The sequence below is a fragment of the Peromyscus eremicus genome, chromosome 1, assembly GCF_949786415.1.
Source record: "Peromyscus eremicus chromosome 1, PerEre_H2_v1, whole genome shotgun sequence".
NCBI classification, from domain to species: domain Eukaryota; kingdom Metazoa; phylum Chordata; class Mammalia; order Rodentia; family Cricetidae; genus Peromyscus; species Peromyscus eremicus.
In genome coordinates this window covers 22167552-22189930 of record NC_081416.1, presented here as the reverse complement: position 1 = coordinate 22189930, position 22379 = coordinate 22167552, and the positions used below count along the sequence as shown (strand labels likewise).

The window sequence follows — 22379 nt, the reverse complement described above, 5'->3', positions numbered from 1 at the left end:
TCATAATTAATGTTCAGAAACACAAACATGTTGCTGTACTTATTAACTACTCCCCTTTGACCCAAGAGAGACTGACATACTCTTAAGTTTCTTTTCCAACTTGGGTCCAGTGAATGCTTGCAAAAGCACTCTGAATCTGGTCCACATGTCTAAGGATGAGAACATGAAACTATCTCCCAACCACTGTCATCTGTAAGCCAATCTTGACGGACAATATTGCAAAGAGAAACATGTTGGGCCATTACAGCGGTGGCCTCCACACCACCAACTTCACAGGGATGCACAAAATGATAATGTCACGTGTTTTTCTGTTTGTGTTTTCCCCTCTCACCTCATCCCCACAGTAATTACCTTAAACTCTCCCTTCTCTTTCAGATATTTAGGGTGCTAGGAAAATGCCATAGGTATGTAGGAAAATAACCCCCAGACTGCCCTGATCAAGGCAGTTCTTAATCAGAGCCATGAGAGAGCCAGCCATCCCCGAGGGGCCGTGTGCCATCAACACAGCTGACGATGAAAAGTTCAAGCTGAGGATGAGAGCTTAGATACCTGTGGGCTTGCAGCGGCACTGCGACTGGGGGAGGAAGAATAAGGCAGGTCGATGTAATCCACCGGGTTCTTCACCAACGGCCTCTTAAGCACATCCACATAGGTGATAGGGAAGATGCCTTGGCGGGACGTCCCAGGAATCCTCCCTTCGTACCAGTTCTCATCCACCTGTCGGAGCAGTGTAATCCTCTCACCCTGTAAGACAGAGCCAAGCAAGAGTCCTTGGACCACCACACCACAGCCTATCTGAGGCCCCTGCACTGTTCTGTATCCGTCGACACACTCTATGCTCACGAGAGCCACCTCTATTGGCCATGGATGGAGTACTGGGTTGGGAACGCTACCACAGTAGAGCTTCCTTAACCAGGGAGTTAAGCGTTTCAGTAAAGAGCTCAGATGTATGCCCTCCAGCCAGAAGGCAAACGTAGTGTCTTAGGCTCCTTTAGTACAAATCGGTCACATATACAGTCTTCATCTGCAAGGCAAAGGCTTTGGAGGGTTGTGTTTGGGGTTGTTCTTTTAGTATTATATTATTTTAAACTAATTTTTATTTGTGTAAGCATTTTGCCTGCATGTATGTAAGTGCACAATGTGCTTGCCTGGTGCCTGTGGAAGTCAAAAGAGAGAGTGTCTGGAGCTGGAGCTACGGATGGTGGTGAGACACCATGTGGGTGCTGAGAATCAAACCTGTATCCTCTGCAAGAACAGCAAGTGCTCTTAACCCTTGAGCCACCTCTAGAGTCTTTGTTTGAGACGGCCTACACTCACTTATGTAACCCAGGCTGGCCTTCAATTCTTAACAGTCTTCTTACTGTAACCTTCTGAGTGCTAGGATTACAGGTCTGAGCCATCACACCCAGGTCGGAAGGTTCTCTCTCTCCCGTGTGTGTGTGTGTGTGTGTGTGTGTGTGTGTGTGTGTGTGTGTGTGTGTTGTGTGTGTGTGTGTGTGTGTGTGTGTGTGTGTGTGTGTGGTTGAGGAGTGCTGGTGGTACAACATGCAGGTGGAGGTCAGAGCACAATTTGCTGGAGTCGGGTCCTTAGTCTTGGCAGCTAGTGCCTTTACCAGACCCTCAACAGGTTCTCTTCATTTTCCTTTCTGTACTTTAGTCTTAGGTGCTGTTATAGAAAAGTTAAAATAGGAATAAACATAAAGCAGAAGATAATCATCCCCTATTATGCTATCCCTGGGGATAATCCCTGTCAATGTTTTGACATAGGTGCTTCCCAGCTTTACCTCTATGTGTATGAATTAGACTTGCTCAGTTTTCCCTCTATGGAAATTGAGTATGTGTCATACTTTGACTTTCACACATGCTATTTATTATTAGCATTGTGTGTATGGTAGGTGTGAGGGGACACGTGCAATAGTACCTGTGTGGAGGACAGAGGACAACTTCGGTACTTTCATGAATTCTGGGGATTGAACTCAAGTCTTTGTTTGTTTGTTTGTTTGTTTTGTTTTGTTTTGTTTTTGAGACAGGGTTTCTCTATGTAGTTTTTGGTGCCTGTCCTAGAACTCACTCTGCAGACCAGGCTGGCCTCCAACTCATAAAGATCCGCCTGGCTCTGCCTCCTAAGTGCTAGGATTAAAGGTGTGTGCCACCATCACCTAGTTGAACTCAAGTCTTAAGGCTTGTATGCTAAGTACTTTACCAGGTTAGCTACTGGACCCTTCCCCTACATACTTTTTGATACTTAATGATATAGAGTGAACCTTCTTTATCAAGGAAAACCACACACACACACACACACACACACACACACACACACACACACTCAATCTTGCTAAGTAGCCAGAATGCCCTTGAACTCATTATCATCCTCCTGCCTCTGCCTCCCAGTGTGGTAGGATTACAAGTATATGGAACAAAGCCTCACATAATTCTACATTTGTGTAGATGTTATACAACCTAATTGACTACTCTGGGGTAGTCTCTTTCCACATATACAATGATTTAATCATAGATTCCCTGTCATTGGGCAGTTAGGAAACTTCTGTTTTTTTTCTTTGTATATGGTATAAGATATTGCTTATCTTTTTTCAAGGCATGAGTTAACTTCTCTTGATCCTTAAGGAAATCAGTAATTCTAATAACTTTGGCAAGCTAGATAATTATGACATATAGAAACCGTCTGAATCAATGGGAAGAAGAAATGTGTCCCCCGCCCTATCACCCACAAGGCCACTATGGTCACATTAAGCATTCTGAGCTCCTCCGCGGCAATAGCCACAGTGGCAGCACTGTGGACTGAGCACTGAGCAGATGGCCCAAGTCACACTCGCAGGTCCACACACACTGCTGCATCCAGGTCCCTACGACACCCTAGAGAGGCCTTCTCTCTCCCTGCTTTTTGATGAAGCAGTGGAGGCTTAGATCAAGTATTTAGCTCCACACAAATTGCACATCTGATAACTTGACTTTTGGCTTCAAAGCCTTTAAAATCCCTCCTGGTACCAATGGCCTTGTACTCCCCACTTGGTCTCTGTCTCTCCGTCTCTCTCTCTCTCTCTCTCTCTCTCTCTCTCTCTCTCTCTCTCTCTCTCTCTCTCTCTCTCTCTCATATATATATATATATATTAAACCTAGATCAAGTCATCAACACAATGCTCATCACTAAATGTTGGTTGAACACGGACTTACAGGACTGTACCTATGTGGTAGTGCAGGCAAAACATCCATTCATATAAAATAAAGATAAATAAAATCTCATTTCAGAAAAGCCTCTGATTCCCCTTATTGTGAATATTGATCAATTCACTGTGTTCTTAAGGCTACAAATTGGCACTCTATAGCAACATCACATTCTCCAGATAACAGCACTATTCAAAGGCCCCAAAGCCAGGATGAGATGCATAGCTTACCTTTCGGAAGGACATTTCTACTTGTGTATCACCATTAAAGTTAAACTTAGCAATGGCTTCTCCATACTCCAAAACCTGCACAGGTGCCAACTTTCTGGGCTGAGCCTTCTCAGCTGGAGGCAGAAGCTGAGAACAGGAAGAAAGCAAAAGAGAAGGGCCAGGAGAGGAACGGAAGGGAAGAAAACATAAGGTAAGAAAATGGCATTTTAGCCGTGGTTGGGCTTTCTGTGAGAATGGAGCTGCAGGCTGCAGTACCTCGATGTAAGTGCGTGGGAAGATTCCCACCCGGCCATGGTGTTCACCTTCGTACCAGTTCTGATCAATCTGTTTGTAGATGTAAACAATGTCCCCCTTCTGCAGAGGCAGCTCCCTGTTGACAGATTAGTTGCCTTTTAGTAGATGTTTCAAAACATGCGCAGTGAAGACACTTCAGTTTTTAGTAAAATAAGACTTCACACAGTCAGAGGGGATGTGGTGATCGGAATAGAAATAGCCCCCACAGACACATGTGTTTGAATTGTTTGGCCCATAGTGGGTAGTGCTATCAGGAGGTGTGGCCTTGTTAGAGGAAGTATGTCACCATGGGGGCAGGCTTTGAGGTCTCATATACTCAAGCTATGCCCAGTGTCACAGTCTCCTGCTGCTTGCGGATCAAGATGTAGGACTCTTAAGTTCCTTCTCCAGCACCATGTCTATCTGCATGCTGCCATGCTTCTTGCCATGACAATAATGAACTAAACCTCTGACACTGTAAGCCAGTCCCAATTAAACATCTTCCTTTATAAAAGTTGCCATGGTCATGGTGTCTCTTCATGCCAATAAGACCCTAACTAAGAGAGAGGACAAAGTTACAGAAGGTGGGAGGCTCCATACTTGGAAGTGAGAACTCCAACTGTCAGGAAATTATATCACATTGGGCATTTTTTCTAATCTTTTATGGGATGGATGTCAACACACAAACTTACTAGCACTGGAAAGTGCTCAGGGGTCTTATTACTTGGTTGTGATTTTCTTAATATTTTTTTGGGGGGAATTCTGTCTTAGAGATGCACCATGGTGGAGCCCAGAAGTCTTAACTTACGTTTATTCAGTGGTGAAACGTCTCCCTCTGGATACGTTCACTGCCCCTTGTGTGCTACAGGTAGACATGCCTGAACTCCTTCAGGTGATGACATCTTGGCATCCTCCTATCAACTCATTCGGCCTTCTAACCCCTACTTCACCATCCATCTCCATCAGCCTACACTAGAAAGCTCTGAAGTTAGACAGAGCTGAGTTCAAAGATTTACTAGTTCTGGGACTTGGACAAGAAGCTTGAGCTCTCAGTGACTCTGTTCCTTTATCTGACCAGGGCACCTCAACCAAAGCTGGAGAATGCAGCTGTAAATTGCAGAGGGAACACCCAGCACAGTGCATGTCCTTCTTCCTCAAAACAGGAATTAGAAATAAAAATGAATGTCTTTTCAAAAGCTATTTGTGTCTTTCACAACTCTTCCACACCCATCTCTTTGTTTGCCTCGGCTGTGATAGTATTCACATCTAATGGGAATTCTTTTTGTTTTCAGGAGAAAAAATATAAACAGAATGAAAACAGAGCAAAATTATAACTTGACATTTTCTTGAATTAAAAAGAAAAATGTCTAAATAATTTTCATTTTTGCACCAAACCAACACCACGAGAAGGTCTCTCGCTGTGATTTGGAAGGGATGTGGCAGGTTTCAGTATGCCAGGGAGCCCCACATGAGGGATGCTAGCTAAATATCTGGAAAATGTATAAAACAGAGGAGGCTTTTGTAGATCTTGTGTTGAGAGACTGGTTCTAATCCTAAATAAGTCCACAAAAAGGATCCAGGACCTTCATCTTTGTGAAAAGGAATGTCTCTGGCTACATTATTGTCAAAGCCCTCTCCTTTAAGTGTCCTGAATTCCCTGTCCAAGCGTCATATAGTGTGGCAGCAAGTGGGACCTGAAATGGCCCCACTGTTAAGCAGAGACCCACTACTCTGATATAGATGGACATGGGGAGGTCTGTACTTGTAGCCAATAGAGATAACAGGGTTCCTGGGGCTGATGTCCTTCCCATCCCACCTGCAAAATGACAGATTCATGCTTCAAACCCAGGCACCTCGGTACCAGAAGCTTGGCTCTTAGGCACTGTGCCACCCGATCTCTTCCCACGGAAGGGCTCTGTTTGCTTAATTAGGAGGCAGCTTGGTCGGACCCACCCCTTCAATGGAAAAAACCAGTAACTGGTCTCTAGAAAAGTGGTTTCACCAGTATCTTCCCTCAGGCCACACTCTCAGCTCCCACAGATCCACATACTAGGCCTAGTGTAGAGGACTGGGAATTAACAGTACAAGGTGCTCTTAGATGTGTACAACCTTTTGTTGTTGCAATGCAACACCATTGTCTGCAAACTTCCAGCCCCTCCCCCATCATACAACAGTCTCACAGTGTCTTATGCTTGTGAATGAAACACATTCATAACTATCTATCCTTGCTTACACAGACAGCCCTAGGGATGGGAGACATAAAGATGTTTTCTGGAATGTTCTTATGTATGCAGCCCTGAGTACAGGGAGACGGAGCCTGGTCACTTTGTTGAATCAAATGACCCCAGAGCACAGTTTGTTTGTTTTTTAAAGGAACACACTGTAGAAAGAGGTAAAACCACGTGGCTGGAGGGTTTAAAAATAATCTTGTCTGTGAATCTGGAATTTACTCTTTCTACTAAGTTTTATTGATTTTATTATGAAAAGAGCATATCATGATGAGAACATGAGCCAGGAGATAGGAACTGCTCTCTGGCATTAGCAGTATTAATAAATGATAACAATTCTAAGGACCTCAAGCCTTCTTACCTCTTCTATCCAATATGGTTACTCAAAGGGGGTGGGGCACATAAACTTTTAAAATGAAATCCAAGAAAATATATCACCCAAAGTCTCAATTTAAAGAATTTTGATTAAACTGCAAATTAATTCATTTATCTTTGTTATTTTCTCTGGCTGAAAAATGAGGATGGTGGATAACATACTCTGAGTATTGACCTCTGTTACATTGTGCCAAACATCTTACTGGGTTTAACCTGGCTAGTCTCTTTGCAAGGGAAGCATTTCTAGTCTCATCTTACCAATGAGGAAAACTGAGGGTGAGAGACATTGATAACTTGGCCATGGTTACAGAGATGTGAGTGGCAGAGTCAGGACTCTTTCTTGAATCTAAAGTCCACAGGCCGTCTCTTTGAGTAAACTAAGGGAATGGAGTAACACAAATCCAGCCACATCAGAGTCATGTCTGCATTCTTGAAACTTGGTCTGGCCACTCCCTTTGTGTTGAAGGAAGTGGAAAACATGGCTGAGGAGCCTTGAGGCAGGGTTTTCCATCACTCATGAATGGAAGCTCTCCCTCCTATACCCTGGTGCCTCCTGTCAGCCAGACAATGGGATGTGGCTGGCCACGTAATCTTCAGCTGCCAAAGAAAACGCATGGTCTGTTTTAATCCACAATTCGCTAGAAGGCTCACAAGTCCCTCTGGAACCTGTCTTTGGTAGCACTTCCCAAACTGTGTTCCATAGAAAACAGAAAGATTTCCAGGTCACCTAAATTTAGAGAACACTTGGGCCAAACAAGAAGATCAACTTTTGTCTCCAAGGGAGTTCCACGGCCACGAACATGCCAACAGCAGCCTAGCTCCCCCAGGGGTAGGGGGCCTAAGTATAGTACAAGGCGGTTTTCTGACTCATTTCTACAACACTAATTTTTTGTTTCCGGTTTTTTGTTTTTTTTTTTTGGAACACCTTGCATGACGAACACTCCAAGGAACACACTTAGAGAAATGCTAGCATCCCGTGAGCTTTCTCTTTAGGGAACGCTACAGTAAAACGGGCCAAGTTCCATTCCTAGAAACTGGTTCTGATTGCTTCCACTAAAGGCTGGGTCAGACCATGCTGCAAGCTAATCAAGCAGAGCACCTATCCAGGTAGAAAGAGGGTAAGGGGCAGCTTCAGATGCCAAGATGCTGGGTTTGAATCCTGACTCCATCACCTCCTAGGTGGGCTAAGTTCCTTCATATCGGTTTCCTAAGTTTTTGAAGTGGGAATAATAGTATCTACTCCACAAGACACAGGCCTTACTCATGAAAATCAAATGAGTTAATATAGGCAATGTAACAGTGCCTGGCATATATTCTACTCTTTGTTACTTTTATTTCTGTCTTCGTTGTTTCTTCCAACTCCTTGTCCTAAGCAAACAGTGTTTTGAAAGAGGGCAGCTAAGAAGATAAATATGACCAGTAGCACTTACTTCAGAGTCTGAGCTTTAAAGTCAAATTTGGCTCGGGCAGGTCTCATCTATAAACACAAGAAATAATGCTGAGTTAAAAATCATGACTGATGAACAACGGAAAGGACATATTTTCACAAGTTTCTAGGAAGCGAAGCAGAGGAATCCAATCTAGCCAGTTCATTTTGGCTTAGACACCTGGGCAAAATCGCAGCCCCCGACCTCATCAGAATGATAGATGGATGTTTAGTCAGCTGTGTCATGCACGAAAATGCCCCTTCAGGAAGGCCACATTTAGGTAAGAGATGGTTTGAAAAGTCCCTCAGGCATGCTGTCAGCCAGCAATCTTCTGACAAGCCTTACCCACTGACTTACTCCTTGTGGGACATCTCCTATCTGCCTGGTCTAAGTTATGAACCGAAAGCAGATCAAACTCTGGTTCACCTATCACGACATCTTCTATTCCATATGCTCTTACGGTCTGTGATAGCATCCAAAAAGCCAGCCAGGGGACAGCCTGAGTATACATCTACATACTGAAACTCCATCCTGGCTGTGGCAACCCCTTTCTCCTAGACACTCAAGCCTGGAGAGCCAGACCTGGCCGTCTCCACATTCTCATTAAGTCTGTCAGTAAGTCACGCCCGCGTCCGCTTGTCCTCTGTCTAAAACCCCCGTTGCTCTGGGTCTGACCTCTGGTTCCCACAGACACAAAGCTTCCTTTGACTTTTACCTACTGTTACCCAGAAGCACAAATAACATTCCTCAAATTCTTCCTCACATGGGTGTGTGTGTGTGTGTGGTGGGGGGTTGCTTTGATGTTGGCTTGGACTGTCAGCAGATCAAATCTCCATCTCAAACCTGGGTGGAGGCTTGTGGGTCACACCTCCCTCACACCTAAATGTCACATTCTCCTGTGCATGTACCACATCTCAGCCTGGAACTTCTTCAGCTCCACCTCTGGCAAGAACTTCACCTTTATCGACTTGCACATCTTTCTTCTTTGCCCTTAAAAGTTTTTGTTTTGTTTTGTTTTTTAAAAGGGACACATGAAATTGTTAGAATCACATGCACAAGCTATTTCTTTCCGTGTTAACTCTGACCTCTTCAGCTGCTATGGCCTCTGTCTAGGGGAACAGCATACGGGAAATGAATGGTAGGCCCTCTACCACATTAGAAGACATGGGCAGAGGGGAAGGGGAAAATGGAACCCTCGAGGTAAGAAAAGGCACCTAAAAGCATCACCAGGCTATTCTAGTAGCTTGTCCTTTGGTCATACGCCCTGTATTTCCAGGCTTCTCGGGTTGGTTTTTGTAGAGATCGTCTAGGGTTCATATTGCACCACAGGAATTTTTGTGTTTTGTTCTGTTTTTACTGGAGACAGGTTTTCACTGGAGCCCAGGCTGGCTTTGAGCTTTGGGTCCCCCTCCCTAGCAGAAATCACAGGCATGTGCTGAGACTGGTTCTCTATAAGAATTTTTCATCCTGTATTTTCATGCTGCTTTTCCTGTCTATCTATATGCATACACATTAAGGGATAACCAAATAACCACCTTATAATCAAGTAAATATCATATAATCCTAATGCCTATGTTTATGGCATACTTTAACAGTTGTAGGTAAACAAGCAGAATGAATGTGAGAGTTAGGATACATAACATGTTCACACTAGAAGACCCAAAGACCAAAACTGTAAGAATAAAAGCTTCATAGATATCACAATAGAAAAACGTGTGAGGAGAGAGATAGATCATGTCACCCAGCTATATAGCTGTGTGACATTATAAAAGTATACCACAGCCGCACATATTCATTGCCTGAATAACTCTGAACTTCTGATTTTCCTAACTCCACATCCCAGGAACTGGGACTAAGGTATGTGCCACCTTATCTGGTTGATATAACTATATATGAAGGTGATCTTTCCATAAGACATGAATTGTGTTGTTTCTGCTCTATGCAGAGAGTGCTCTACAGAATTAGTGACTGCTGACTCCTACATCTACACAGCACCACCCACAATTGCTGGCCTCACTGCCTTGCTCATCAACTAAAGGACAGTGATAAATGTGGACCTTAATACATCAAAGCATACTTGCAACTTGCAAATTTTTAGACCCCCCTACCCCAGATCAAAATGTCATAGGTGGGATGCAGCAGTCTGCATTTTGGGTTCTGCATTTAGGGGTTCTCACCAATGTGGGAAATACCACTCTGGAGGGGATGCAGGTCCATTAAGAGTGTGCCTGCCTTGTTATAGCTACTCCAAATGAGCAGCCCTGGCAAGCCCATGTATCCCTAGGACAGTTTTGCATGCTCCCTGCCCCCTCACATGCAGGCAGGCCTGGCTTAGGGCTAAACCATCAGCAGAGTCTTCACAGCAGGGCTGTTCTGAGAAGGAGCCATCACACTGAGTGCCAAGAGGCTGCCTGTCACTCACAGTAGACAGAGACTTGCTAACTTTTGTTTCCTCCATTACATTTCTTTTTTTCTCCATACTTTAAAAATCTGCCCTGTCCCCCAAATTTCCTTAAGTTAGATTCCCCCCCACCCCCACTTCTTACCTGGAACAATTCATTTCTTAAAAAAAAAAAAAAAAAAAAAAGAATAGCTAACAATGCCTCTGTCACTGGAAAGACAGAAACATTAGTTATACTGAAAAGTAAAAAAAAAAAATTAGTTTTGGTATCACTTCCTCTGGCCCCAGCAAGCCCAACCCATGCCATAGATACATACACTTCTCCAAGAAGACATCAGCCTCAGCAGGGCTACATAAGGTTATATGGCAGGGCTGAAACTCTCACTCAACAGGTAGTCTTTGATCTACCTTGCTGACCTTGATGTGGGAGGCAAGACCTGGATCAAATCACTACACTCTTGCTCTTCATCCCTGGTATAATATTAAACCTCTGTAGTCTAAGCTTAGAGATGTCAAAATTAAGATAGCAGCTGAAGTGTCTCTTCAGAGTGCTCTTATCCTCTCCATGGCTTTATTCACAAGTCAGAGTTTCAAACTTCAGTGAAATGTTCCAGCACCACTGAGCAATCAATCAGTACTGTTCTCTGAGTTTTCAACAGCAATGTCACTAAGTTTGGGGGCCTTTATCAAAGCTAGAAGAGGTCACTAGGTGACTTTAATAATGAAAGCTTCATTAACCATCTCTTTACAGAAGACTCTTGGGTTGTTCATACCCGAGCTTCTGAGACACATGGCCAAGGGGACACAGTTTCTAAGCAGAACACAATGCAACACAGTATCATGGTCAAATGCAAGATGGAGAGGACTGGATTCATGAGGCAGCCAATGCTCTAAGCATGCAGTAGGAGTGTGCACCAGCAGATCCCAGTCCCACAGCCAGGCATGCTTAACATACAGAGCACAGGACATAGTGGGGCTCATTCATGTCTATTCACCAGCCACAAAAGAGCCAAAGCAAGGCTAGGGGAGCCAGGACAACAGACACTGTTTGGAGAACTAAATTGGCCTACAGAGGGCAATGCCAAAGGAAGGCAAATATTGCTTTGGGTCAAGCAGCAGTTGGCGGCGACCAAAACAGACCTCTAACCCAGATTTCCTTTTTGCAGTATCATCTATATTGAGGAGGTCCCCAAAGCGCTCATTAGTGATAAACTGATGATGCGTCGGGATGACACCCGTGTGGCGTCGAGCTGCAATATCGGCCTCTTCTTGCTCGCGCTTAAGTCGTCTCTGGTCCGCTAAAAGTTTCTGCCATGAAATTGCATAAAATGGGCAGTGAATGATCTGGTCCAGCTTAACGGAAAATGGCCATATAAGCAACTAAGGAAGAAGGTATGAGTGAGTAAGAAGAAGACATTAAGGGTCAGTGTCAAAGGGACTTACGGCCATAACTTCTATGTTCCCATGGTAACTATCCACTATGTGTTTTGTAGGAGGGAGAGAGTACTGTCCAGAAGAAACTGGCGACATCGGGATATGGGTACACATGATTCGATACGACCCCTCTGTCTGGCTGACTATCCCTGGGCTCAGTCCAAAGTTGTGCCTTCTGGCAACAAAGACCAGGTGACCCAAGGGTATGTACATTCAGCCTAAGCACTGGAATCATGTTGGGTTGGTAGCTGGCAACTCTATCTGCCTTAGGCAACGAATGATACAATCATAGTGTTTCCAAGATCATGGTGTGCTGTCTGACTACAACAGGCCTCTCAGGCTATGGGTCTTAACTACCCAGCAATTGGGTCATTTTTACACTACCATGTGCTCCACACAGCTGAGCTGCCTCTTTCAGAGAATGTGGCACCTCTTCTCCTAGGACAGCCAACTCTTCCCCTGAGCATTAATTTCAGGACCTCAGGATATACGACAAACGCTCTTCATGAGGTTGACAGAGGGTCTTGTTACTGTCTCACTGACTTGTGTCTACATTAGGTGAAATGAAGCTGTCTTAGGGAATGATGTAGACACAGTAGAGAAAACAATGGCATCTGGGATTAGAAGAAACAGATACCCACCCCTATTAAGAAAATTAAAAGGTTGGGAGGGAAAGTTGGGGGAGGGGTATGGGATGAGTTAGAGCAGAGGAAACGGGGAAGAGATTTGATTCAAACATGTTGTATATTGGCATGAAATTCTCAAACAATAAGAAATATATTTTTAAAAGAAAATAATCATTTATGTCTCTTCAAGACCTGTTCAAATAATCCATGTAGCCTTTCACCAAATACCACTCAAGGCCTATTCCAATGGCCCAACAGAAAAGAATTTTAATGCCTTTCCTTATACCCCTGCAATTTTCATTCCTGGGATTAATACTCCTTGTGGGAAAGTATTTATTAGAACTGGTAATTCTTAACATGCTCAGTTAAACATAAGTCTTCTTCCAGCAGACAATTAAATGACTCATGTGACATTCAGCTCCAAAGGATAATGGCCCAGTTTTCCTCTGGGGTCTACAAAAAACCAACTTAACAAATGGCTATAGGTCTTCCAGCGCTCAGAAAACTATTATAAAGAGTAAGCAAGATGAGAGAGTGCTTTGCAAAGCACGGTGTCATAGACCAAGTGCTGTCCCAGGAAGGTGGAGCCTTAGTTTCTGGCTAAGCACCTTCAGGAGGTGTCCCTGTTCAAGCCATACTCTTGTTGAATAAAACAGACGGTTGGCTTGGTGACCACTGAAGGCCCTTCAAGAACAGATAGGCTCTCCTTTTCTGAAAGGCCAACATCATCAGTGTCAACCGTAACGGATTTTCATAAAAGGGTGCAGACTAACACTCTCCTGGACTGTTTCTATAGCAGTGGAATGGACAAAAGCCCTGGTGCTCTGGCTGGCGATTCATTATCTGTGGGGCAGATAGCGAATGGAAAAGGCTTAAACCTAGTACTTAAACCTGACTCAGTAAATCCCCCAGGTCTGTGCTTTAACCACATAAGCCCATATCCATGAGGAAAGACAAAGCACTTTAAGAACTGTGCGTCAGCATCCCCAAGGATGCAAGCTTCTCATGTTGAGAATGCAGCTTTCAATGGATTCACTGTTAAACCAAGTTAGCAAAATAGGCCTCTTAGTAAGACTCACCCATCAAACCTTCCATACTGAGTACTAGGATTTTATTATTAAAATGGAATTTTATCTTTCCTCTCATGAGAACTTTGTCTCTCTGACAGAACAAATACAGAAAAGTCTGGAAAGGAATCTGCTCTCAGTCCTGACAGACACTCATCATTTGTGAGTTGTAGATTTGATAATTTAGACAATCCTGGGCATCAAACATCTCCCCTGGCTTCTGATAGACAGGTACGGTGTCTACAGGAGGGACATGTTTGTTTTCTACCACCCAACAGCAATGATTACAATCAGAGTCCTCAAAGTCAGCCTTGCCTTAAATCCTTAAGGAAACTCCACCCAAACTCTGGAACCACTCAAGCCAGACCAACATAGCAAAGGGGATGGGGACAGCTGTGATAGTTGAACATCCTCCCCATTGCCAGCAGTTCAAAGTATCCATGCATGTCTTAACAAATGACAGGAAAGTGGGCACTGAACTTGTCTAATCTACGGGGCTTCCTGTTCCTTGGAATGTGCAGCCAGAACATGTGTATTGTAATGCTTTATCACGACAGGAGTGAAGCTTCTGCCCACTCAGCCGATACACAGGGGGAACTTTTTCCTATATTCCCAGGACAGCTCTATTCCAGGCCCTGAAAAATCATCCCACACAGAGACATTTCAGTAGCTCCAAGAAAACGTCCAGACTCAGAAGTTCTTGTGTGGAGTTTGCCAGCACTAACGACGTGGCATCTCCCTTCTGAAGTAAAGCCGGCAGAATTACCAGCAACTTCTTCAAATCGTTTATAAAATATAGAGTGGACAATACTGTCACTCTTCTGTTTTTCCTATGGCAATCCTGTCCAGTTTGGAATACGCTTTGGCCCATTACGAGTACCCAAACAACAACATGGGATGTATTGCTGGGAAGAAGGATGAAAACGTAAACTCTAGTTTCCAAGCTTCCAAAACATCAAGGACAATACAGGCCATGTCATCTCTCTGCGACGGTAGAGAAACCAGTCAGTCCTGCTCTCTGGGAAAGTAGCCTACAGAAGACCGAATGGAGCCCATATCTTTAAAAGTCACCACTGCTTCTGGTCACTACAGCCACAACATCTCCTTTCTGATAGGTGTCTGGAAAGTTCAGATCCTTTGTTTTTTTTTCTCCCTGAACATGAGCAACAAGGTGAAGACAGGAGAGTTACCTCTTTATCATCATGCCGTCTCCGGATAAATTCTTCTGTGGACTCCAAGTAATCAGCTGGTATAAAATGTCTTGGTGACTCCGAATCTTCAAAACAACACAGCAGAGTTAAAATGGGCCACGGTTCAGCGGGGAACCAGGTTTTTCCTATTATTAAGCTCAAGTTTATAAACATTGCTGAGTAATACTCAATGACAAGTTCCAAAGGGAAAAACCCCAAGCCCCCACCCCACCTGCTTTTCGGATTTACTTGCAAACCAGTTTAATACAAAGACAACTCACCAGAAGGCCAAAGGTGAGCAAAGAAAGGGACATTCTTTTAAGCGTCCCCACAAAGAGGCGTGCAGGCTCTAACAGGAACAGACCATACACTCACACACACGGGGCCACGGAGAGAGGCTGCCTCTCAAAAAACCACAGGGAAGCTGGGGATTGATGCGAACGGGGGGTCTGAGTTCAAATGAACCCGGTTCTTGGATATGAGCTAAACGGCCAATTTTTCTTTCGAAACAGTTTGGTGGTTAGTCTAAATGAAGTGGGGGGGGGGATTTGTTTTTTAAAGAAGTGCAGCCACTACAAGCCATGGTTAATTGCCAAGCAAAACAAACAGAAGCAAAAGACGAGGCGGAAGATGAGCACCAAGAGCACACGGAGGGAGAGACAGAGCAAGCCAAGTGGAGACAGGGGGAGGTGAGACTGGTCAAACACACAAAATGCCACCTCCACGGGCCGCTGCCAGTTCACTGTGTGGGTTGTTGTTCCTGTCCAAGCCATGGTCTGAGCAGGGCACAGGATTTCCATTATTAACGGCCCCTGGGCAATCCTCCAGGCCTGCCGATCTGTCCAGAGAGGGCTCTGAGTTGTGGCTAAGCCTTGCCATGGTGTGTCGGGAAGACAGACGGGTGGGGACCAAGGGTTTCCCCGCTGCCGAGTGGGGCTGGTCCTGAGTGCCCTGGCTGGGGAGGTCTGCCTTCTGGCTGGCGGGGGGCCCTGAGGAGTCACTGGGGGGAGGCTGTCTGGGGTGGTGTTGGAGGGGCTTTTTCAACCGAAAGGGGAGGGGGCTCATCAGGTAGATGTTTCTGAGGAGACTGTTCCTGTCCCCTCTGAAATCGGAGCGCCAGTCTGGCTGCCTGGAGGACTGCTGTTGTTGTTCATGCTTCCGGATAGTAGTGAAGCGGGTGTATGAAGCCGGGCAGGTGCCCTTGCACTTGTTGAGGCGATGTTTGGGGAAGTCTCCATGAACACTGCCCCCGCTGCCCTCCCTGCTGTCGTTAGAAACATTTGAACAGTGGTCTAGCTCATCTGAACAGATAGAAAGGGGCTCAGAAGGCACAAGGCTCCTGAAGCTCAAGGCATGGTCCGCCATATTACTACATGTGGGGGACGCATAGACCCCTCCAGAGTTCATCCCGTCCACCTCTCTGGGATGGAGCTTGGTAGACTCAAGGAGGGACTCGGCTGAACGAGCTGAAGTCAGGCCGCTTCTAGACAGCACAGGTGTAGGGGACTTGCTCAGCCTGCCAGAGAAGTCCAGGGACGGCATGGACCGAGACCGCTGAATGAGCTGCTCAAAGGCCGTGATACGGGAAGACACAGTGTGCTTGGGGATATGCTCTGAGCCCTCCTGGCTAGCGCCCAGCTCACCCCTGGCTAATGCCAGGCTGCTCCTTTCAAAGTGGGAGGCAAGATCCCGCACACTTGAGGAGGAGATGGAGCCTAAGGAGAGGCCAGCTCGGTTGATCTGGTGCATGTCCCGGTAGAACATGGAGAAGTGCAGTCCGGCCTTTCTGGAAAGAGGGCAGGGCCTCCTGGCGCTGGTGCCATACTCCTGTAGGCTCATAGTGCTACTGGACCTGCTGTCGTAATCCCGCCGCGAGCGCATGAGCAGGTTCTCGATGCTCCCCCCAACCCGGAGTGGGAGGCCTCTTTTGGAATCATTCAAAGAAACACAAAGGTTCTCACAGCTCTGAGCCTTCTCTGAGGGCAACAGGACACTCTTCTGTTCCTGCAAAAGAGCGCTGGGAGCAGAGAGCCTGGGTTTGAATTTAGAAGGAAGGATCTCCGAAATGCAGGCTTTCGCAGCCGACAGGGGTTTCTTGTGCTTACACCCAGGGCCTAAAGCATTGCTATTGTGAAACGTTCGGCTATGGACTGATGATGAAGAAATCATGTGAGCATTCCCGCCTTTACGATCCACTGGTAAGCATGCAGAATAAAATAAACACACCCATTAGGTTAAAGCTGAAAGCTGCCTTTAAGAAAAAGAAAAAAAAAAAAAGAGAGATAGAGAGAGAGGTAACATGCTCGTTTGTCATAAGGGCTTTAAAAAGTCCCCCACTGATGTCCAGAAGCAAAATAATTTGTGCTGCAAAGCAGGAGCAAAGATGCAACAAAAGAAATGGCCACCCTGCCAGTTAGGAAAGGCTGAAGCTCAGCTAACTCTAGGAAACGGGGATTAGAACAACAAAAAAGAGAGAGATGTTTCAGAGAGAACAAGGCTGGGGTTAGGGGTGGGGACCATTAATACCAGAAAGAAAAATGGCCGGCAAGAAAATAGGTGAGGGGCACAAGAAGGCTCCAAGGCCTGGACCTGGCCCTGGCCCTGGCCCTGGACGACAGGCAGAGCTGTCCCTGTTGGTGGAGGTCCACCCGCTGCCAACACTCAGGTAACAGGCATATAGGAGAGAGACACCTGCGGTCTTCAGCCTGACGGTTACCTTTAGTGGAAGCTGAGCTGGAGGGTCGCTTGAGCCCACTCAGGCCCTGAAGAGGGATGTCGCCACCTTCCAAGACACTTTTATAAATCTGCCTCTCATTCTCCAAGCTAGCGAGAACCCCGGGGGTCCCATCTGGTTCTCTCTTCACTGCATGGAAGTTGGAAGAGTATATACTACGAACAAGGTAATTTTAAGAGAAAAGGAGAGGGAGGAAAAAAAAAATACAAAGTTAGCTTGTTCAACATTCTTCTAAAAAGCCTGTTTGTCAGTAACAGAGAAGAAAACTGCTTTCTGGTTTCCTGCTCAAGCCCTGGGCTTTCTCAGGGCTTGTTCATTTAGACATCGGTCTGCAGACCGACAGGCTACCATGCTCTGGGTGCACAGGAACACGATCTAAGCAACAAAGCTCCCAAGTTGTAATGACTCCATTTGTGCTCTAAAAAAATAAATAAGGACCTGGGATCCTAGTACCTGGGAGGCTTGGGCAAGAGGGACTTGAAGTTTGAGGCCAGCCTGAGCTACACAGTGAGATCCTATCTTAAAAAAAAAAAAAAAAGGATGGGTAGGATAGCAAGGAGCTGAGTGGCTACATACAAGATGGCAGGCACATCCAGGGACATGAGCAGAGGATACAGAGGTCTGAGGTGTGGCCAGCAAACTAAAGTCCATGACCTAGGTTATGATTTTCTAGGTTACGTTGCATGAGAGCTTTAGCTGACAGAAACATCAAAATCACCAGCAAAGGAAGAGAACCCTAGCTATCTGTGGCCTTGGGGAAATCAGCACCTGAGCAAAGTCAGAATCTGGAACTCTATGTCCCCTTATCATGGCTAGGATTTTGTTTTGAGCTTTTGGCTCAGGTGATCTTCCTGTCTCAGCCTCCTCGTAGTAGCATATACCACCATGCCCAACATCACAGCCACACCTTGCATTCACTTCTTTCAAACCTTTTGTCAGAACCTGACAGCATTTATCATTCACACACTGTTGCCCATTTGTTGGCTTCATAAAAATTTAAAGTATCAACTTTGTTTTTAAACTTATGTTCTATAGATGTATAGATTTTGCCCGCATGTCTGTATGTGCACCACATATAGGTCTGGTACTACAAAGGTTAGAAGAAAGCACTAGATACCTAGGAACTGGAGTTATGAATGGTTATGATCCACCATATGGGTGCTAAGAACTGAACTTGGATCCTCTGCAAGACCTACAAGTGCTCTTAACTGCTAAGCCATCACTCCAGCTTCTGATTCATTTATGTTTTTAAAGGTCTATTTATTTTTATTGTATGTGCATATGTGTACCACATGGGTGCAGTGCCCAGAGATGCCAGAAGAGGGCCTCAGATTCCCTGGAGCTGGAGTTGCAGGCAGTTGTGAGCTGCTAGAAACCAACCTGGTTCCTCAGCAAGAGCAGTAAGAGCTCCCAACTACTGAGCCGTTTCTCTAGGCCTTCATGTCTTTTATCTTCTTTGAAATCTAGGTATTTTTCAAGTTGTTTACAAGTTCTTTTTGGAATGAGGTGTGGCACAGGAAAAAAAAAAAAAACCTAAAGCATTTCTCCCTGAACTCCTTCCTTGCACACCTGCTTTTCTTGTGGCCTAACCTGCTGAAGCATTGACATGACACACATTCCTTCTCCTTCTCCCTCGACTCCATATACCTCCTCACTCCCCAGGAAGAGGAGAATGTCTTTCTTGTAAAAGTATTTAGGCTTCTGCTGTATACTTTTGATCCTGATACGATCAGTTTACTATTATCATTATAGGATTTGTCAACTTTGAAGACTAACAGCCTCACGGAATTTATTCACCTCAATGTTTTATTGTATTGTCAAATATAGAGAAAAGTTTAAAGAATGGTAAGAGTGGCCACCAATATCAAATCCACCTAGATTCTCCAGGGAACATTGAAAAGTACTTCCTTATCACACAACCATTTGTCTTCATGTCTACCCACTGATGGAACTTTTCATATTCTACAAGCCCAGCCCTTCATTTTGTGCAAAGCCTCAGACTCTAAGTCCTCATAATTATAGATAACAATGTCAAAAAAAAGTATGACATAAAAGGCACACACACATACACACACACACACACACACACACACACACACACACACACGCCTCTTCCCTCAGTTTTTAGATAAGGAAATGAAGCACTATAGATTAGATACCCTGTCAAAGCAGGCAGGATCAACAGACTGCAGAGCCAGAACCCCAGTCACACCGTTGGATGCCATGTAGACTGTATTCTCTGATGGTGTCTTAGAATACTTCCCTCTGGCCAATGAGGCAGTGGTTCCCACACTGCAGGAGTCAAGGGTATTTGAGTTTCATTATCATTTATTACCAAGCATCATCTGCCAAGACTCCATCTGGGGAACAAGAGGTACCAGAACCCAGGAATCAGGGAAGAGAGGAGTCCCTGAGATGCAGTGGTGCCCGCATCCTTCAGTCCCTAAGTGCCTCCAGCACTAGTAACAGCTCTCATAGCCACTGCCACTAACCTGCCCAGTCTCAAGCTCCTACAAGTTAACAGCTTTACAACAACGATTTCAGGGGACCCGCCTGAGGCTCCAGGGCCTTCTTATTCTCTACAGCCTGGGTGATGGAAACAAACGGGAAAAAAATCACTGGAACCCCAAAGACAAGAAATCTAAGTCTCAAGGCTGAAAAACACACAAAGCAAGTGCCAAGCAGCCTTCTGGGTTCATCTCTCACTAGAAGAAAACTCAGGGAGAATCAGGCCGGGCTGACCTTTTCCCCAAGGCTTTGCCTTGATTTCCAAGAGCCCCCTCGACTATATTACCCATGAGGACACCCAGGGAAGGTTCTGAATGAATAAAAGGCTATGCTTTCTAAATGTAAAGCTTGGCATACTTGGGCTGAGTAATGATATGTCTTAGTATGTAAAGCCATGAACTTAGAAATTCCTCCTTTTATTTTATTTTATTTTATTTTATTTTATTTTTTTAAAAAGGTGATTTAGAGATACTGAACTCTGACATCAGTGACCAGGAACCATAACTACAGTGGAAGGAGCTTCACTACAAGTCATCAGGACAACCCAGGGTGGCTGTCATCACAGGTACCTCACAAACCTGCCTACAGGTACCACTCATACCCCCAGAGAAAAGAGTTTGGCTTTCCTAGGCTCAGGAGTCAGCCTGGAGACCCTGACTTTGCCCATGTAGCTTTTGGCCTACAGGGTTTGCTAAAAGACACTTCACCCTCCCACGCCAAGATTCTGATGAAAAACTCATGGGCTCCTGTTAAAAAGGGGGATCCAAAGCGTGGTTCTATGGATACCACCTCCAAAAGAGCAGAAGTTCATCCACATTGGCTTTTAAACTTGTTTGGGTTTCCTAAATAAAAATGAACGAAACACCTCATTTCCTCCCTTTTGTCCAAACCCCAACCGCAAAACTATCCACACACAGCTGTCCTTTGACCTTGCCAACCCCCAGCTAAGGGGACTGAGGACTCTGGTGTGAGGGTCCTGCCCAGCCCTTGGCGTTGGAGAGTCAATCGGACAACTTCCACCCTGCCACCGGGATGTTCTGAATCACCTCAGCCTTTCTTTTCTCCCAGCTGCCTGGCCTGACCTAGGGCCTCTGCCTCAGCAGCCCTCAGTACTCCCCACCCAGCCTGCCTGCTCTCTGTGCCCCACCCATTTCTTCCTGCTTCCCACAGAACGACAAGCCAGCACTCAGGAAACCTCTGGGAATGCTGTTGCTACAGCCAAATGTTTTCTTTCTGATACCAAAGCTAACAAAAGAATGTTTTTCCCAGATGCCCAAGGTACAACCGAGGCACCTTATTTAAATGCACTATCCAAGAGCCTCAGCACATGTTTTAAAAGACATCATCGCCAATGGCGCCTCCAATGCTGGATCATTTGTTCCATTGCTCAGAAGAGGAAACTGAGGACCAGAGTGGTGACTGCATTTGCTCACGGTCACAGAGTTCCTAGGACTCTGCTATATCCGAAAAGATCAGAGTTGAGAGAAATCACGTGGGCTCATTGGTTGAGTGAAAGAGCTACAGGCAGAATTGGCAGCTACGACGTTAAACAAAACCAGTCAAGTTCGGAAGCTCAGCTCTGAGAAGCCAGTGCCGAGTCAGATTCGGGTTCGGACTGAGCGAGCCAGAAGACAGGGCAGAGAACTGAGCCCCTGGCTGAGATGCAGAGCTGGCTGTGGGGTTTAAAGACGTTTCAACAAAAACACATTCAGAATAAAGTGAGAAGAATAAAGTGAGAGAGTGGAGTGATCACGCTGAGTCAGCTGGTTCCGCATGCCCTAGCGGAGAGGTCTGGGGACAGTGGACAGGGTTTTGAAAAGCCACATTCCAACAAGGAATGCACCAGCGTAAGTTGTTTAAAAGCTTGCAAATAAGATGGTTTTCTTGGCTTCAGTTTCTTTCACTTGCAAAACTAACACTGGTGGTGAGGCTGTGTAGAAAAACCTATCAGCGAACCTGTGCACCTTCCTTTTAGACTGCAAGCTGACGGCCAGGCACATCACCTGGATGTTCTTTGGACATCTCCAACCCAACACATCCCAAACCAAACCCGGCTTGTTCAGCCAGCTGCCCTTACTCAAGCAGAAGCCCTAAGGAATCAGCTCCTCCCTCTCCTTTCTCCCCAAGCCCTATCACCCGTCAAGTCCTGTCTACATCAGTCCCCTAGCTCTCCCTACTACCAAGCTGTCATCTCACTATCACTTATCTATGATGCTGCTACAGGTGACCCCTCCCAGCCTCCAGACCCCGCTCCCTGCGACCACTGTTGGTATTATAGCTAGGAAACATCCATGGCAATCCAATGTGTGTTAATCCACTAAACAAGTACTTATGGAGCATCTTCTATGTATCAGTCACTCTCGTAAGTAGAAGAGATTCAACAATGAACATGACTGACAAATTTTTCTAGCCTAGGAGAGATGGCTTGGCAGGTAAGAGCACCCCTGCCCTTGCAGAAGACCTGAGTTCAGTTCCCAGCACTTCAGCCTGCTCACAACTGCCTATAACTCCAGCTCCAGGGGATCCAACACCCTCTTCTCATCTCCAAGGACACTGAACTCTCGGGTACATGCCCTCCCACAGACATACACACATATACACAATTGAAAAGAAAATACACCTTAAATCTTTCCTGTTCAAAATCATTTGACAACTTCAGGAAGAAAAACAGGCAATTGTCACTAATGTAGTTTTGTGGGAGAG

At 45.5% G+C, this 22379-nt stretch overlaps 1 protein-coding gene across 1 annotated transcript in view; it reads right to left on the bottom strand.

The window, feature by feature from the left end:
• Sorbs1 (sorbin and SH3 domain containing 1) overlaps positions 1 to 22379 on the bottom strand; it is a 229348-nt gene that overhangs the window by 16777 nt on the left and 190192 nt on the right. The window contains exons 20-26 of the mRNA XM_059258360.1: positions 17151 to 17323; positions 14435 to 14520; positions 11258 to 11425; positions 7720 to 7766; positions 3669 to 3783; positions 3414 to 3539; positions 550 to 744 (exon numbers count right to left, since the gene is read on the bottom strand). Coding sequence (XP_059114343.1) covers positions 550 to 744; positions 3414 to 3539; positions 3669 to 3783; positions 7720 to 7766; positions 11258 to 11425; positions 14435 to 14520; positions 17151 to 17323 — 910 coding nt within the window. The remainder of the gene's footprint in view (positions 1 to 549; positions 745 to 3413; positions 3540 to 3668; positions 3784 to 7719; positions 7767 to 11257; positions 11426 to 14434; positions 14521 to 17150; positions 17324 to 22379) is intronic.